An 18,640-nucleotide genomic window follows, 5' to 3' on the forward strand; every position below is an offset into this window, starting at 1 on the left:
TGTCGTCACGGTGTGCTGACGCTTTTACAAATTGAGCTTTAATTAATTAATTAATTCCGATGTATTCGCAACTGCACGCATATCTGTTGGGTGTCACGGTTGTTTTGGCAAGCAGTCAAAACATGTGCTGCAATGAATAAATTCTGCATAAGTTTTTAATCTAAGGAAAGTACGGGGTTTGAAAGTTGTGGCTCTACACAGGATGGCCCACGATTTATTATCGTTATACGATATTAATGTACGATTTACACTTTTCACTTCATTTTCGAATGAAACAGAATATTACACATATATTTGTGATGAAATTAACCCTTCAGATTAACTTTTCAAAGTATCTGCTAAAAACTACTCAGAAAACATCGAGAGGAACAGTCAGCCGTAAATTTGGTTTATTTTCACGGTCTTTTCGATGCCATAAACTAAACTGAACACAAATAATGAAACAAATTTACGAACAAACTTTGTTGAATTATTATTTACCACTTTTCCTTTTCTATTTAGATTTATAAATAGATAAAAAGATACATAGTTTTTTATGTCAAATACTACTAAGGTGTGTATGAGGTCTCTGATACAAAAATCATACGATAAACCATTTGTAAATAAATGCTTAGTAACAATAATTTCCGTAAATCCTACACATTGTACGCACGACGAAACCATAACTTTTTTAACTTTCTGGCGAAGAGTGAAATAATCCGAAACAATCATTTTGTTATACGAAAGCACTTTTTAAAACATTTTCAGCTGTTGCGATAATATTTGACATTTTGATTTAACTTTTCCATAATCCCAGTACATGCCGTTGAAGGGTTTCTACATGTAAATACTGCTTCGTTGAGGTCAGCTTCGGTCACTTTTCCCTCCGACCGGCACGAACCAATTTAGCGGCGATACGATGAAGCACCAGCAACTATTAATAATCGGCTCTGTGTGTGGTGGTCCCTATCGGTTCGGCCACACCGACCGCGATGTTTGGCACGGCGCGGCCGAAGAGGGAACACTAAATGGTCACGCAAGTCCTGCCAGGGCTCCGAGGGACAGGGACGTTCCGGGGAGTAATTAAAAGCAAACGACTTCAACGGTGGTATTAGCCAGAGTTAGGGAGGCGGAAAGGAGGTTAGGAGGCAAAGGTTATGTTTGTTGTCCCGCTGTTTCTTCCTTCCTAACCACGGCTACTGCCACAAACGGCCAACTCGTCCGGGTGAGCCAGCGTAGCCGCCATATTGTAGCATGCTTTGGTCGCAAAGTTCGACGTTTTAATGACCACAAATGACCGGAGAGGCTACCGAGTGCACTAAGGTGCCTCTTTCGCTACTACAGTAGTACACAAATACACACACACAAATACACATTCAAACACACTCCTGGGGAAACAGAATGAACTGCTGGTCTCTGTTCACGTTCGTGTTTTGACCGTTGTCTCTCGTCGGTTCGGTCGCATCCTTTTCTTGTTGTCCTTAATTGGGGGGTTTTGCGGTCAGGCGTGCCGCGGAAATGCAAACTGTGCGGGTGGGCAGCAAAATAAAACAAAATGTGCTGTTAAATTACCAGGCCCCGGAAGTTAATTATCCTCCAGCAACCGAAAATGTACGGCGCGGAAAGGACTTGGATTTTTTTATTCCTTGCCAACGTCCAAGTCAAGGATCTTTCGCAGGAGTTTTGTTTAGTGATGTTGTCGTTTTCACCACTGCAAGGACAGTTTCCATTATCTTCCGCATGACCTGCGCCGGTCGCTGGTGTCAGTGCCATCAGGAAAATTGTCACCGAGAACCGTCGGCGACTGGACGAAATCGAAACCAACGCTCGAACTCCGCGTCCGGGCGCACCCTTCGATGGGCGGGAAAGGTTATGTATTTTGTTTCTTTTTTTTTGTTCCACCTCCTCCCCCCCCCCGCTCCACTCCCCAGGATGGTCAATATTTACCTTTCGGTCGCGCGGTTGACCTTCGAGCGGGCCTCGACCATCGGCCTACAACTGCTACGCAGTGTACACGGTGAAGGAACAACATAATACCGGCCCGGTAGTCGATTGGCAATCAACGATAAATTCATCACACCAATCAGCCTCGGACCGGCGTAAACGTGTCTCGTCGTGTCATGTAAAACGTGAAGGAAACATGCGCAACACGGAGGCCACCAGGGATCTTTTTTTCCTCGCTCTTGTGTATTTATGCTCGCCACAGAGCGTCGGTATGCTCCGGTGGGGGATGATGCAAATTTTATGATAGTACCAATCGGCAAGCGACATGCGAAAAACGAGGCTTCGGCTGACGATCGGTGCAATGCTACGGGGGTCACATGAACAAATGGTAATTTGTTGCATTTTCAATGCGTGGTACTGCACTCGAAAACCGGTCGTTGGTTCCGGGGACGTTGTGTTTGACGTCGTGTTTTGATGTCCGTTCACCAGCAGCTGATGGACAGTGGTTTGTTCAACAAGAACAGTGACACGAAACGAAAAATAGGCAAGGGAAGATAAGGTAAAATGCATCACTAAGTAAATAAAATATTTTTAGCTCATTCACGAAAACACCCCGAAATCTAACGGTTTGATTAATCAATCTTATATTTTTAAGATTAAGCCAATTTTAAAGACCCACAGTTACATTAACCAAGCACAATCGATCCAGATTAATTTTAATAACAATGATTTCATAAATCAAATGTGCGCCCGATCCAAAAAATGATGAAAAAAATAGATGTTTCATCAGCCATTATAAACCTTTGACGTTATATTAAAATTCACGCAACCTCATCAAAATATCGTACAAAAAATAGTAAACAGATTACACAAGCAAGATTAAAATTAAAGGAGGTGGAATCGACCGTTAATACCGATCACGACATTATTTACATGAGGCATACAATGCGTCACCTTGAACTTATTTTGTTAGTTTGGCCGCTTTATTTCGATTTGAAGATTAAGGTATCTGGCAACACATCAGTGGTTGCCTGTTAAAACAATTTTTATGTAGAATGCAAGAATTAGCGAAATCATTTATTTGTCTTATTTGCTGCTAAAAATATCGATACTTGATAATAACCTGTTTGATTGTAACGTGTGAGGCAAAGAAATTTGATGAAAATTTGTATTGATGTGATTCTTCGTATCGACTATTTAAATCAAAGATTTAAATCTGATATGTAATTTGATTTATTTCTTCGATAAAAATGTGTTTGCTCATACCCCAATAAATAAAAAATGTGTTTGCTCACAGTAGCTCATTTTCGCCCGACTTTCCCCTACAACGTTAGTAATGAGTTTATGGTGACATAACAAAGAGCAACATACTCGCCATATTCAGAGAACATTATGTTCACATGATGCTATGATTGGGTCGTGGAGGAAGCAGGACAGTTAAAATTCAATCCATAATTTAGAATACAATGGAACATTAGTATTAATACTCACATTCGTGCTTTAAACATGTAAACGATAGAAAACTTTAAAAGGAAACAGCAACAGAAACAAATCGACACACGTGAAGGGTAATCAAGATTCCTAAGGCTTAACATAAAAAAAAACTCTGATTAAAGACATTGGTTTAATCATTGATATCAGAAACGAAAATAAAATCATTCAAAGAAAACGCCAGGTTTGATTCCATCGTGAAAAATCGTTACATATCACACATCTTTTTAAAGATCCACCAGCACCAACAGTAATCATTTGAATTTCTGATTTTTCTTATCTCCGCAGCGAACATTATCCGCTTCGACTGATTTCATACTGAGACGGGAAGGCAATAAAAAGAAAGAGAACCAAATTGGCACGATGGAGCCGGCAGCAGTCGAGAGGATCACGCGGTAGGAAGAAAAACAGAGCATCTCACCGGCGAAAAAAGGGCTCTCGACCGGAAAAATCCTATTACGCGTGAAGCTGAAAAATGTGCTCATCGATTATTATGGAAATAATGTGTGCGTCTCGCGTCGTCACCGGGGCGACATCCTGTGTGTGTATGTGGGAGTGTGTATGCAAATAAAGCCGTTGCCTTGACACTGGGAAGAGTCTACCCATTGGGCCGCCCGTGTGATGGTGTTGTCTTTTTTTTTTTTGTTATGGCGAACAGAAAGGGCGTAGGGTTGTAAAAACAACAACGCCATGCCGATGAAAAGCGAACCAGAAATGACAAAACTCCGAACGCGCCGGTTTATCCTTCCAGGCCCTCAAGGAGAAATTTTCCATCCGGAGTGGTGGTGAAGGGGCGTATGTATTCTTTTTTATTCCTTCAACTAACGTTTATCCTTGAAACCTTTGCGCCGTAGGACGGCGGTCGGCGGGAAAAAGGATAACAAAACATGCATGCCCTTGTGTTTGACGAGGCCGGAGACCGGAAACCTGCAGCCTCCCGCCGGCCCACTTGGTCGATCCATCAGCCCAGATTCTACTCGTCCAAAACCGGGATCGACCGGTGAATGTCCCAGCCGTCTTTGGTTTCTGACCCGGTTTTAACGTGGTGAAACACTCTTTTCGAAACACAACCGGGGACGAAATTGCATGCACACAATGAGAGGACTTTGCGTAGAGGTTGGCAACAATTTGGAGCAAGTGAGAAGACTGGTACAAACACCAAGCGGGGCTGATATACGTTTGAAATTGAAAAATGGCATCAATTTTGCTCCAGGCAGATTGAACGTAACATTGATTTTTGTCTTCATTGCCAAAAAACACACCACACAACTGTTCTTGGAGCAGATTTGACTTGCTTAAGAAATGTTTTAAACAAATACCAATCAAATGAGGTAAAGAAATTGGGGCTCCGGGTTCGTAACGACGCTACGTTGGGCATAAAATGTGAAACGAAAAACCACACGCCATCGTCAGCGGTCGGTAGAAATCGGAATCCATTACGGCTCGTACGAGATGGCTTAATATTTATCATCCTTGATTGTAGCCAATGGAGGATGAAATGTCCCATTGCCTGCAGCCCCTACTTCCACCAAAAACCATCTACAAAGCCCATATCGGTGCACGTGTTTTCTCCGGCACCCTGCAACTGCAACCCACGAAGCGTAGTTATCGTAAAATGGTGCAAGACCGAAGTGCCTCCGTAACGTGTCCTGTCATCGCAACTGGGAACCACGAACAAAACCGGACGCCAGCAGGAACCGTCTGTGTGGGAAAATTTCGAAAGCTTTCCCATGACGCCATTTGAATAAATGTGACCCTTATGTCAGCGCTTCGGTATGTGTGTGTGTGTGCATGTGGGAGCCCCTTCAAACATTACTCGAGCACTCTAGGGAGAGGTGGTGACTTAGGTTAGGAAGCAAAACTTCTAATTGAATCGAGAAGTTTTTTTTTCCTCCCAACTTGCGGTTGCGGTTGCCCTAGGAACCGGTTCGGGTTGGAAAGCAAAAGGGAAAAACAAAAAAAAACACCCCAGTAAAAGCCAGAGTCAGATCCAAAACAAATAGCAAAATAAGAGGAAACTTTCCATCACCACCAGAAACGGGAGCTTCTTTTATTTCCTACCCGGGGGGTGGTGTGTGGTTTGGGTGGCCGAAGCAACGGGTAATTTTCCCTGGCATGCTGCAGGCTTCCATCAGCGTTAGAGCGTCAGGGCTTTCTATTCATTAAAAGCCTTCGCCTGCTTCTGCTTGGCAACCATTTCCCTCGTGCGAGACAAAAAAGGAACGCGTGAAAACCGTTTAATTTACACCGACACCGACCGATTTCCTTTGGTGCGATTTATTTGCCCCGGGATGCGTCTTCCGTCTTCCGTGTCGGCAGCATCGGCATCCGTTCTGCTTCTCTTTTTCGGGAGCATCAATTAATCTGCAAATTGATTAACCTACAGCATCGAAACTAATTACACCGAAGAATCTCGCTACAGGAGTTCATCAACCCGAATAAACTCCGAGTGTTCGACGGAGAACTTAGATTGATGTGGTTGTTTGTTTTACGCTTTCGAATCATCTCGAAACGCCTTCCATTTCACGCTTGGCACCTTTCGGGGAAAAGCCCGATAGGAATGCCACAGCTCATCGGTTGTCCAATCACGAGCGAAATTTCGACACTGATCCGCGGATATCTCCCCGCCGCGTAGTGGATGGCACTTAGAGCTAAATTAAGATGCATTTAAGATTGTGCAAGAAAAGCGGTCCCTAATGCCAACCTACCAATGCAATAACCGTTTGCAAGTCAACTCCAACCCGTAGCGATCATAATTTTCCACCCAGTTGGTCCTCGGGTTTGGTTTTGGTATCGGTTTCGGTGGCTTTTCTCTCCTTCTTTCGCACTCTCTCTCCCCTTTTTCTATGGTTATGATCCTTCGTGGGATTAGCGAGCTTAGCGATGTGGTTTTGAGCTGCCTTTTTAAGGCAGGATTTCTGCTCTTCTTTTCGCTTCGCTCGGGAAAACATTCCACCGAGCAACGGTATTGGAATTTGGACAGTTTTGTTAGCGCACCATCGTTCCTTTGGTTTGTCGACGTGGGCGTTCGGTGGGCACCGGAAGGACGTCGAGACGGTTGACATCTTTACTGCTGGTAAACAGAGGAGCGTAGCATTGATCCCATACATCGTTGTCGGAAAGCAAGCCGACGCATTCTTGGGAGCAAGCACCTCGGCTCCATCGTATGAGGTTGACCAACTAACAGCGAGATCCGTTCGCTTGGCTGGCGAGTAGGGAAGGAAATTCGTGAGTGATTCACGAATCCATTGCCGAACGGGATGTGAGGTCGAAACAGGACGCCCCACACGTGTCGGTGTGGTGAGGTCAGTTTGCAGATTTTCCCTCGGTTCTTCTTCAGGGAATTTTGTTCGAACAAAATATCTCGCTTGCGATCCGAAAGGATTTCCATCGGCGATCGCGTACGGAGCCCGAACGAAACGGTTAAATTTGGAAATGATTTACGATTACGGTCGAGGGAATGGAAACGCATACGGACGAGCGCGAAGCAGCTCGGGAAAGTCGAGGCTACTGCACAAAATGCTGGTCGCTGGCCAACGCGAACGGAATGGGATAATATTTTATACTTTTCTTCAGTAATTTTTCTTCCCTCACTCACGCCTGGGTTTTCTTTTCCCTGGAAAAGGATGGTCTGCATTTTGTCGCGCTTGTGGAAGTCCGAAGAACCCGAACCGGCGAAGAACTCAACTCCGAAAGAGACAGACGGACAGATAAATAAACGGTGACAGTGGCGGAAACTTTGCGACTTTTTGGGCGACTTTTCGGTAACAGCAAGCAGCACAAAAACCGGTTGCCAGGATTTTTTGGGTCAAGCAGGACTCCCGCTGGCTGGAGGGGCTTTTCCTTTTGCCGTTTTGCCAGTTGGCTGGGAATAAAAGGATGGCGCAACGCGGTGAAAAGCGGATTCGGTTTCGTTGGAAAGTTAAGAAGCTGACTCGGAACAATACTTTCACCGGCGTTTCGGCCCAACCTCAAGAGCATATCAAACTGGGCGGATCGGTGCCGGAGCGTTGTTGAGCCGGAGAAAAGCCAGCGGCAGCCAGCCAGCGGATTGTAAAGTGTGTAGGGAGGAAAGCCGACAGTTGTTTGAAAAAGTGCTGAATTTGTTTATTTCTTTGACAACCGAATTTTCAATGACAATGGGCGGGAAACAATCGATCGATTAAAAACGGATTGAACTTTTGGCTCGCTGCTTTTTGTTTTATTTCGCTTGCGATTGTTGAATAGTAGGGGTTTATTTTGTGAGGTTAAAATATTTATATAGCAATCATGATTTCTGATTTCGAGATTTATTTTTCATTACCCTTTTATAAAATGTATTCAAAGTCAAGTTTAAACATTCATTCTTCGCAAAGTAGTTCCTAATATTCATTCGCATTGCGAGAATGTTATATCACTCAGTGCCGCACACTTCAACCGGCTATCAATCGGCTTACGGCCTGTGTCTGGGGAAAGTCCTGCCGCGTCCAACCTTGCGAACCGCGGCCGGAAAAGCGACAATGTGCGCGCCGCTCTGGCGCCCGGAAAATCAATGACAAACCCACCAGCACCTCGCGGCTGGGCCGAGCCCTTTCGGTAGGGGAGTTTATTTACCGCAAACGATCACACAATCGCACCATCGCGCACAAACACACGGGGACACAGCCAAGCAAAGCAACCGCCAAAACGGATGAGTGCGTTGAAAGGATCGTTTGTGCGGGTGGGGAAATCGAGACGAAAAGAAAGCACAACCACGGCGCGGTAATGGGCCGGCGGTTATTCGGTTCAGTTCAATTCTTTTCCACTCCCCCCACTCGGTTGGACAATTTTTCCCAACCCCCTCCGAAGCTCGCGGGAAATCCACCACTGTTTGCTTCCAGCCGAGTCGAACGACACACACAATTAACGCTTGAGGACGCGTTTCGGAATCGATTGGTTCGGTCAATAGCATGGTTTGCTTTTCCGGTGCTTTACTGTTGTTTTTCGCACCCACCCTCCGCCTTGCGTAAGGCATTCGTCACGCGAAAATGTGACGCCACGGTCGCTCCCAATTCCTTCCACGTTCCAATCACATTTCATCGATTAGCGACGCAAGTGTGACGAACTATCGAAGCCCGACGGAAAACAGTGCGCTCGTGGAAAACCGGCCGGCTGAGAGAAACGGAAAAGAAACGAAAGCGTTTCCTTAAGACAATATTCTCCTTCGTTCATCCTTCGTAGAATGTCTTACCATTCGCCATCGGATCACTTTTCTTATTTTGCCAGCTCGGTTGCGATGGCATGGTCACCACCTGCAAACAATTTGCGGCAAAAAACACCCACACGCTCACTCACTCGGAAGAAGTAGACGGGCGAAGAAGCGGAACGGGGAAAGCTTACTGGGTAGGATGAAAAAAGGTGATAGCAGTTGGCGCAAAACCGAACGCAAACAGCGGAACATTAATCTTCATCAGCTAGGATCAAGTACAGTTTCGCCTACAGTCAAAGATAAAGCGAGAAAGTGCGACACGGAAAATTGAGACCGTCGCTTGCAAACCACTCGTTTGACGGGCAACGTATAGTTGTGAAGTGAGTAGCAGGAAGTTCCTGGATCCTTTCCCAAACCTAGGTCCTGGGTGGCTCGTGACACGCCGTGAAGGAATGGGACGTTCCGGCATACTGTCAGCCAACTCCAGGAGTCCCAAATTCGGTGGCTTCTTATCGTGGCTCAAATGGCGTCAAGTGCAGCCACCGTTGGAGTCGGTTGGAGCGTGTGCATGGGAAATTATCTCCGTGCAGCAATGGTTTGCGGGCTCCTGTTCGTAATTGGCGGTGCCGGTGCATTGTGCAGTCTTGCAAAGCGGAAACGATAACTCATCTTTTGTTGAATGCTTAACCAACGGGGATTCAGGCGGAAGTGGAAACAAATAGCAATAAGAATTCAGAAAGTCGGTTCAGTTGATATGATGGACATTCCCAAGTGATTGAAGGATTGATTATCATGAAAGTTTCTGCAGAAATATGAGCGAAAACAAAGTTTCCCTCGAGTTTTTTGTTACTGAAGGCTAAACCCGATGAATGCTTCAAACTAAGAATTTTCTACATTTTAAGGGTTGGAGAACCCAACGAATTCCCAACATTAATGGTAGATTTTTTTGATGTGTTATTTCTTAAATCAAATTAAGTTAAATTTTGTTCTTATTCAATGACAGCTTTCAAAGAATGCTAAAAGCGGTGAAGGTTGAAAAAGGAAAGTATTTTAAACAACTAAAATCCCTTTAAATTAAAGTAAGGTAGATAAAACCATGTAGCATGAAAATTTAAAAATGTATCACTGCGTTCTAGCTCTCATTTAAAATAAAGTAGAGCACATCCTCAATTCCATGTAAATAATCTTGGTGAACAACAGCACAACAGTATTCGTGAAATACGGTAATTAACGTGAGATTTCCATTGAATCTACACTTTCAAAGGCCAAAAGCCAACCGTCCACGGGGACACACTTAACTAGATCCTGGCTCCAGCCGAGCATTAAAATAATCCAACACAAACCACGTGAACCGTTAATGAGTTCCATAGAAAACATAACACGGGCTGGTGTCCGTGGCAACTAATTCGTCTGGGAAAGTCCTCACCCTACCCCGCCCTCCATCCGTCGGCAAAAGCGCCTTTTCAAAGCGGTTCTACAAAATCTCAGCTCATCCTAGACCGTTTGGAAAATGTCAAAAGATTACGGTGGGTGGGCGATAACTAGGGACGAGTGTTGGGAACTTCTACGGCACAAGGGCCGGCAAGGACAGCAACGTCGTTGAGACATCTGCCATCTGCAGGTCGTATGAATGGTAAGTGCAATTGGTGGCGTACTGCGGTGCGATGTATAGAAAGCATTTAGAAGGGTAATATTCCTAATAAACCACGTGCTATTCCAACAAAAAACACCCTCACACAAAGGTGTAGGAATATGATGTGCTCAAATTTATGCCTCCCTTTGTATGGGGTCGCTCGTTGGGATGGAAGCATTTCCGCCCGATGAGTTTTGAATGGGATGTTAATTTGAGCCCAAGTGCAAGTGAGGATGGTAGGAGTGCATACCGTTGCAAGGCAAATATAAACATACCGATAAGTATGACTGAAGGAACCTAGTTTGTGTCCAATTTGTGGGAGCACGACCATGTTTCTTAATGCTGGCGAGGCTCTGACGATGGAGGTTTTCACAAATGGACGATAAGTACCAACACATCCAGTGTGTGTTGATTGTTATGCCTTCATAAACATACACACATTTTATATAAACACTAGCATGACTTTTACGGTTAGTTAAATGACATGCTTATTCATGTCTTCCTTTAAATTTAACTACACTAGATGTAAATGATCATTAAAGTTAATTTCATACGAGGGCAATGCGACAGATGTGGAAACTCAAGCGGGGCGCAACTTCAACAACCAAACACAACAATGGCCGTGATTGGTGCAATTTTCCCGACCGATTTTCCAGCGCGCCCACAACGACGATCCACGACGTTCGATCGATCGCCGTCGAGAGGTTAGCGAAAAGTGTCGCTCGAAGTGAGAACAAGGACAACCGACGGCCGCCCACGGACGGTCTGCACCGTACTGCTGAGCAGGATTGCTGGAAGCCACAACAATATGATGAATGAAACTGCCAATGGCGCGTAAATTGAAATCGTTCAGCGCTCGTTCGACAGCAGAGCTACCACGTGTGGCAAAGGGTGCGTAGGAAAAACATAAACGAACACCGCTCCCCAGCTGCATTGGAGGGGCTTTGGGAGGTGTCGAGTAACGGGTGACGGAACGGGCATGTTTCGGTTCCTGCCGATACCGCCCGCACGGTAATCAATCGCCTCAAACTGCTTGACGCCAGGCCGATCGGTTGTAATTTCCCGAGAAACACTCCGGACGCATTTTCAATCAAACCATGTTCGAACGCGTCGTTAGAGGTTAGGCGGGCGTATTGCTCGTACGTACGACGGTGGAGAGACGCGGGGACACTGACGAAGGTGACGTATTATCCCACGTCATCACTGATGGACGCAAAACAGCGAAACGCTTCGGCGTCGACGAAGGACCGGATGTAGCTTTTTCCCCGGGTGCAAATTGCCTACACGCCGGTACTTCACCAGAAGCCATGGGCGGGTGTAAAGTTTTCCAGCCTTTTCCGGGAAACACACATCCCTCCCACATGTTTAGAAATTTATTGAAAGCTCATCTTCGCAGCGCCGCCGGGTTAGTCTTCGTGAAACCATATCCGGAGTAATGTGTAGAAACCCTTCGAAAGTATGACTATTTTTAGCCGGGGCGGCTATGGCTTGAAAGGTAAACAAAACAGATTGTGGAAATGTGGGAAAAGTTGGCTATTTGAAACCATTTTCAAAAGCTACCGATTTCATCGACCTTTTGCAACAGATCAACCCATGTCTTTCAAAGGTCGTAAATTTTTACAGTTTTTCGCACAATGATGCGATTTAGTAAATCGCAATAAATTCAAATAAAACAGAACTTATCAATCACAACAAACTATCCAAACTCCCTGAAAAGGTAAAACATAATTGAATTCAAAGTAATTCGTTGCTAATGAACAATCAACTTTTAAGCTGAAGCAGATCGTATGAAGCTGATGTTAATTCAATCTATTACTTCTCCGTTTTTAAGCTCAATGTCTGCGATGTGATATCAAATTCATATCGATCGATCAATACGATTGCCTTTTCCATCAGGATATAGGACTTATTTTCGTCATGTTTACTTCGAGCCAATTGAACTTCATCGTGAAATGTTCCTGAAAGAGGCTTAAGATCTTGATCAAATTCTTACAGAGCCTTTCGAATGCTTAACCGTTGTTGGGTATTTATTTTTTACTTCTGTTAATACATTCGAAAAACATTCAAACCACCGAGAGGAAATTGGTTCCCGGCATGTTGACTTCATGCAGGTCGTGAATGGAAAAAGATTTTTCCATCCCAGCGCCAAACTTGATTGCAAAGTCAAGTCAAACAAAAGGACAGTGCCGGGTTGAACGCTGGAAAGTACGGTGTGCGAATCGGTATCGAAAGCTTAGCTATCGCAGACTCGTTCTCTATGCGCGTATAGAGCTATAAAACAAACAACCCACCGTCCATGGCCTGAGAGTTGAATGTTTCCCTCTTTAAAACGATAGAAGGAGAAGAGAAAAAAAACCAAACCAGTTTCCAAATTCCATGACATCGATGAGTTCCCGAAATGGTTTTATAAACGCGTTCTGGAAAATTGCTTCTTGACTATTTTTCACGTTTAAAGCATGCAAAGCTCGTCGGTTTCTAAGCCAACAGCATCCTAGAGGCCCATGAGTTGGATCCATTTTTCCTCCCTCGTTTGGGTTTTTCCAACTCCCAGCGATCCCGGCGAGGGGAAAGCTTTCGACTTCCTTCCGAGAGACGTTAACGAGTTCATCAATGCTGATGGCAGCTGTCATTCCGTATCCATCAGTCCGACCGCCAACATCATGGCCACTGCGAAGGAAAATTTGACTCGGGAAATTCCTTTTCGATCGGCGTGACTGTTTTGTCGAACAATCATGCGTACAACGAACTGACTTTCCCAGTTCACCGGAATCGACAGAGGTGGCACATTGGTAAAAAGAAAAACCATTCGCCATTCATCGTCTCGGCACTTCATTCACTTTCGTTTCTCCTTCCGTAACGACAGCTTTTGGGAGGGTTGGACGGGCACAATAAATCACCAGATGCGAGATGATGTCACGAGCATGCGCAATTAGCGCGTGATTCATTAATAATTTTCGCGATCGTCTGGTGTTCAGAACACGCCAATCGAGGACCGTGCGATATGAGCTTAACTTAGCATCGCTTTTAATTCTTTTTTTTTATAATGTAAACCATTAATACAGTTTGGCCATCAACTCGAGAAAACGCGTTCTTACGCAACCATTTTTGCCAACACGCCCAATCCATCCAGCGGAGCATAAATATTCGATAATCGAGTTGTTAATGTGATGCTTCCAATAAAAGCTGGCCATTATTTTCCGCCCCGTTTATGGTGATGATTTCCAGCATATTTCGCTGTCTGGCGAGTTCACTGTGAATGGTAAAATTTGCAAACGGAAGGAAGGATCGGGAATGGGAAGCAAGTGTTACAACAATGTATTGATCCGTAATAGTGAGGAAAAAAAACAACTCCCGAAAAATCGGAAATCGGCATAACATAAATAATAAAAATTTATTACCACATCCATTGTACGAACACAATGCCACCAGAAGCAAAGGTTCTGGTTTGGTTGTTTTTCTCTCTTGTTTGTGGATTGGACCGATCGATCACGGGAAGAAAGCAGCAGTCCGCAGCCTGGGTGGATGTGGGCTTTCATTATTTTTCACTTTACATCAACACCTTGTGCCGTGAGGTCATGCGTGTCATGTTTGGAAAAAAAGGTTTCCCGAAGAGCTGAACCATGCCAAAAAAAAAGTACAGAACGGTGGAGAAGGTGCAAAAATATAAATACAAAAACATGAAGTGGAAAATTATCATAAACCCATACAAATGATGATTACAGGTATTTTCAAATTGATGTTCGTTGGTTCTTTGTGGCGATGGCGGTGGAAAAAAGGCGCGAGGACAACGTGCCACCAGGATGAAGCTGATGATGATGATGATGAAAATTTGCTACAATTTATGCTGCCGTAATTTATGCCCATTAAGTAGGTGCCGCTTGTTGGACTCAGTTGACAAGTGTTTTTTTTTCTGTCTACTGCTTTTTCTCTCTTTCCCATCTCCTCTATTTAAACATATCGCTCAGGCTTTCATTCTACAGCTTCTGCGATAGCAGTTAAAGCGTTACGCCATTGCGACGAACACCCTTAGCATGTACCATTCATTATGCATTATGGTCACTGATAAAGCGACGAAAAATCGTCAGCGTAATAAATACCTTCGGTTCAATGTGCTGCTCGAGCAGGAACATAGGAGGAGAGAGAGATAAAGGGAGGACGGAACAACTCGCAGCATGACGGTTAAAATTGAGCGATAACAATAGAGTACATTGAGGAACGACGGGTGTTGAGATGTTAATAAGAAAGAATCTTGTTTTATGAAGCAAAGTACAAATCCTTTCCGACTGCGGAACTTAGTATCACAATAAAAAAAAGGAGAGAGTTGTTTCGAGCTCGGGAAATACGCTGGTTGCTAATATTTTATGAACTTAAGACTTAAAATAAAACGTCAGTATAACATCAGAGTGTATCATTTGGATTGATACTGTTCAAATAAATTGTTTATTACTCATGTCGATGTTTGACATTATTTATTTCTAATGCTGCGCTACATCAAACCTCCTGTATCTGAAGCGCATCCTTAATGAATTATTGATTTTATATAATCCGTGTGACATTTGTGATTAGTTTTCCATGGTTTTTCAGAGTCTTTGAAATCGAAAACATCCGCACAAACACACACACGCGCACTAATTGGGACATTTCGTTGTACACCGCCCGTTTTCAGGTGCCAACAAAAAAAAACGAAAAAAGGTCATTATCCTCGCCCGATCGCCCGAAGCGTGGTGTGGTCACAAATGACATTTTGCAAATTAACACCACCTACCACCACCCACCACCCCCTTCTGCACCCATTCACCCATCCACCCACTCAACCACCATTTGACAAACGCGCGACACGAGGTGGGCTTCCGCCGATGGTGATGATGATGATGATGATCAGACGATTTACATTTTCAAATGCCGAACACGTCCCTTGCCGTCCCCGCGGTAACCCTGTCCCCGTTGCGAATGCATACACACACACACACACACACACACACACACACACACGCATACGCACGCACATGTTCCGTCAGGGGCCAGGGCCCAATTACTCGGCGGTCAAAACCTAATCAGGACCTGCCTGTTGTTTGTCCACTCCTTCAGTTTTGCACACACCTCCCTCTCTCTCTTTCCTTCACTCTTTATGTCTTTTCTCACATTTGGTTGCAAAATGCATCGTCCGTGGGGAATCACGGACAACCGTAGCATTGATTCGACCGAATTTGATGGGGCATGTATTTTTTATCAATGCATTTATTACGAAGGTAGGCGCGTGTTTTACGCCGACACTCCCTGGCCAACCTCGCCTACCATTTCGCGAAGGTGTGTGGTCACGGTGTGGCTGAAAACTGTCGCAAAATTCGCTTCGCGTAACACCCGATTCGCGCAACCGACACGGAGGTCTCGTACTAATCAACATACAGCGCACATCGCGAAAGCCTTCAATCGCACGCATCGCTTTAGGCTTGCCAGACGAAACCCGTGCTCAAGACGACGCGGGGGTCAATTGGTTGTAAATTATTGGCACTAAAGGTTTGTGCGTCTGTACTGCTGACAGCAACACCAAAGATGCTCGAGCTTCAATGAGGCTACTTAGCGGCGACGGAGGCGGCCGTAGAAGCTCGCTGCGTTCAACTGGTTTTGCCTTAGAAGAATGCGTCGAGTAGCGCCAGTAATGGCGTGGATGGACTTCTTTTACCTAACCTTTCACTGCAAGGTCGGCAACGGCCAACGCGTCACGGTGAAGGTGAATCGAAGCAGTCGATATGGTAGGAGATCGAAATAATGGTGTTCGTGTTTTGAATAAGTAGACAGTTACGGGTTTACAAGAAATTATATAATTTAACATGCGTTTACTCATCCTTATCTGAGAAAAACATCAACCATTTGAGCTGTAATGAGGTCGTAAACTAGTGTCTGTTGATATGCATTTGTAAAGCTCATACTCCTATCCAGGTTGAACAGGTAACATTTTAAAGTTCTAAACTTACTTCTAAGGGAAAATTCCCAAACATGATTTCAATCAACCTTTTCATACAAACATAGGAGAAAACATACTAACAAACATACAAAGAAACAACAAACATTGCCACCCGGTTGACCCGTTGAATGCATTGATTATCTCGAAGAAATAAAAATGCTTCAAAAATTTTCTTATTTTTACATTTTAGACATATTTCTTAACACATTTTCGTCGTCAAAATCAATTCAACTTTTCCCAAGTACATATGACAGAAGACAACTTAATGCTTTACGGTATTTATATGAAAATTAAATAAGAAAGCATTTTAACTACCATGAATGGATTTTCGTTGCTGTCATTACTCTGCGACACAACGTTTGTGGAAACAGTGATTCTTAACCAAATGAATCGCCATACCGTACATAAACGATCCGAGTAGCTTAATTTACTGATTAATTACCAGAGTACGTGAATACATCAGTTCAATCAATTCAACACTTTATCAATAGATCACATGACGTGTTTAACTTAAATGGAGCAAAAACTCACTGATGCAAACGAAAGTTTTTTGAAAAATTTCTGATTAATTTATACAGGTCAGATTAATTTATGTAGCTCAGATTGGAAACATTTTTTAAAAGGATCTATGTCATTTCACTATGAAATACATGAAAGGTTCCCTAGACAAAACACCATTTAGTTTTAGGACGGGCCTCCTTAGTGATACGATACGCGCTACTTATACTTTTGCAAACCATCACAGCCGAGAATTTCAGGGAAAATTAAGATTACATTTGCACTTCGAAAAGTCACACAATTCACATGCTGATAGTCCTGATATTAAAACTCAAAGTGTAATACCAACCCTCAAACAGAGAAGGCCTTTTAATGAGCTTAACAGAGGCATGTTAAGCGAATAGATTACTAAACAACTTTTTGGTTTCGAAAATCGAAAACTTCGAAATCACTTTGAAAGATTCGAATGAAATCCCAAAGTTGATGAATAGCAAACGAAAGTAAGCCTCATCGATACATCGATTCTTATCACGAAGTAAACAAAAGCTGAATTGCCGAACACATTCAACGAGCCATAGAACTTCACACACACACAAGCACTTCACTCACCTGAAAGTCGTTCCGCTCACTTTCTATCACAGCTTGACTTAGATGGTTGTTCTTCGGTGTGGCGCCGGCCGGATGGTCGGTGGCTACCTCGGGCCGGTTGCGCGTCGTGAACGGCAGCGTCCCGGCGACCGTGGCGGGCCCGGGAGGGACCGGGGCCGCCGCTCCGACCGTCGGCGGTGGCGTCGGTTCGCCCGTGGTCGAGAAGCTGGGGTTCGTGGCCACACTGTTGAAGCTGTCGAGCGATGCGGTCTGCGGCATGTAGCTCTGGTAGATCGTGTTGCTCCCGAACGGAGTCGTACTGATGCTGACTGGTCCATTGGAGAGCTGTGGTGCCCGGTGCGTCGTGTTGTACAGTGGTCGTTGCACTCGATTGAAGTGGTAAATGCTGCAAAAATCGGTACAAGATAGAGTTAGCACGAGATGGAGAGAAAGAGAGGGAGGCGGTAGCGAGATCAATCAGCATGGCGTGCGTGAGCAGTTGTGCTGGACATAAAAGGAAACATGGTAACGCAACTCGCCCCAGCACTCACGCAGCGACAAATAAAAACCACTAGGCCGGCTTACCTTGGTGAATCAAACTCATTCCGATTGCTCTGATGACGTGACGATATCGATGACATTGCCCGGTCACCTCGGGCCGCTGCCATCATGTAGGTCCACATAGCGGCTCATTTCATCGGGTTTCGGGTCGGTGGGCAAGAAAGACGCGTCCCGTCGCCACCGTCTCTCCCCCTCCGCTCGTACGGGAAGCTGGGCTCCTCTTGGTGTGGTCGGGAAAACCGTTCGCTCCGGAGACGCGACCAGACCAACTGTTGAACGGAAACGCACGTGCTCGTCGAGGCAGCTGCCGACCGACTGGGACGATGGAAACCCGGACTTTGCTGAGGGTAGCAATTTTTCACGCGCGCACACCCTCAAGGCCTAATGGTACACTTTTCCGGTGCGTGTCACCACCAGCATCTCCCGCGGTGTTAGCATAAAGCTTCTACGCACTCCGAGCCGGGTCAAGGCGTTACGGGCGATACGCGCTAGACCCGGACTAGACCTTGGAGTGCAGGGGCAAAAGAGGCCACCGCAAGCGCCGAAATGCGGGTTTCCAATTTGTCAACAACTTGTAGACGCGCCACGCGTGTACAGATGAAAAACCGAACGAGAGTGTCGATTCACGGGACCGTGGCAATTTGTAGCAACCGATGCCGTCGCCGCGGGATATTCATCCGAACGTGTTTCGTCCTGGAAAGTGTGGAAAGAAGCAAAAGAGAGACAGAGAAAGAGAGATGAAGGAGGTTCAAAATATCAAATGAAGCGCAAAGTTATTGAGTTGATGAGTGGGTGAAGTGGAAAAAACCGGAAA

General features: G+C 44.9%; 1 protein-coding gene across 1 annotated transcript in view; it reads right to left on the reverse strand.

The window, feature by feature from the left end:
* The window catches only part of LOC131293348 (cyclic nucleotide-gated cation channel subunit A), a 47,006-nt gene extending 29,058 nt beyond the window's left edge, over positions 1–17,948 (reverse strand). The window contains exons 1-2 of the mRNA XM_058321428.1: positions 17,851–17,948; positions 17,287–17,671 (exon numbers count right to left, since the gene is read on the reverse strand). Coding sequence (XP_058177411.1) covers positions 17,287–17,671; positions 17,851–17,948 — 483 coding nt within the window. The remainder of the gene's footprint in view (positions 1–17,286; positions 17,672–17,850) is intronic.
* Positions 17,949–18,640: the final 692 nt, after the last annotated feature.

The sequence above is a fragment of the Anopheles ziemanni genome, chromosome 2, assembly GCF_943734765.1.
Source record: "Anopheles ziemanni chromosome 2, idAnoZiCoDA_A2_x.2, whole genome shotgun sequence".
Taxonomy (NCBI): Eukaryota; Metazoa; Arthropoda; class Insecta; order Diptera; family Culicidae; genus Anopheles; species Anopheles ziemanni.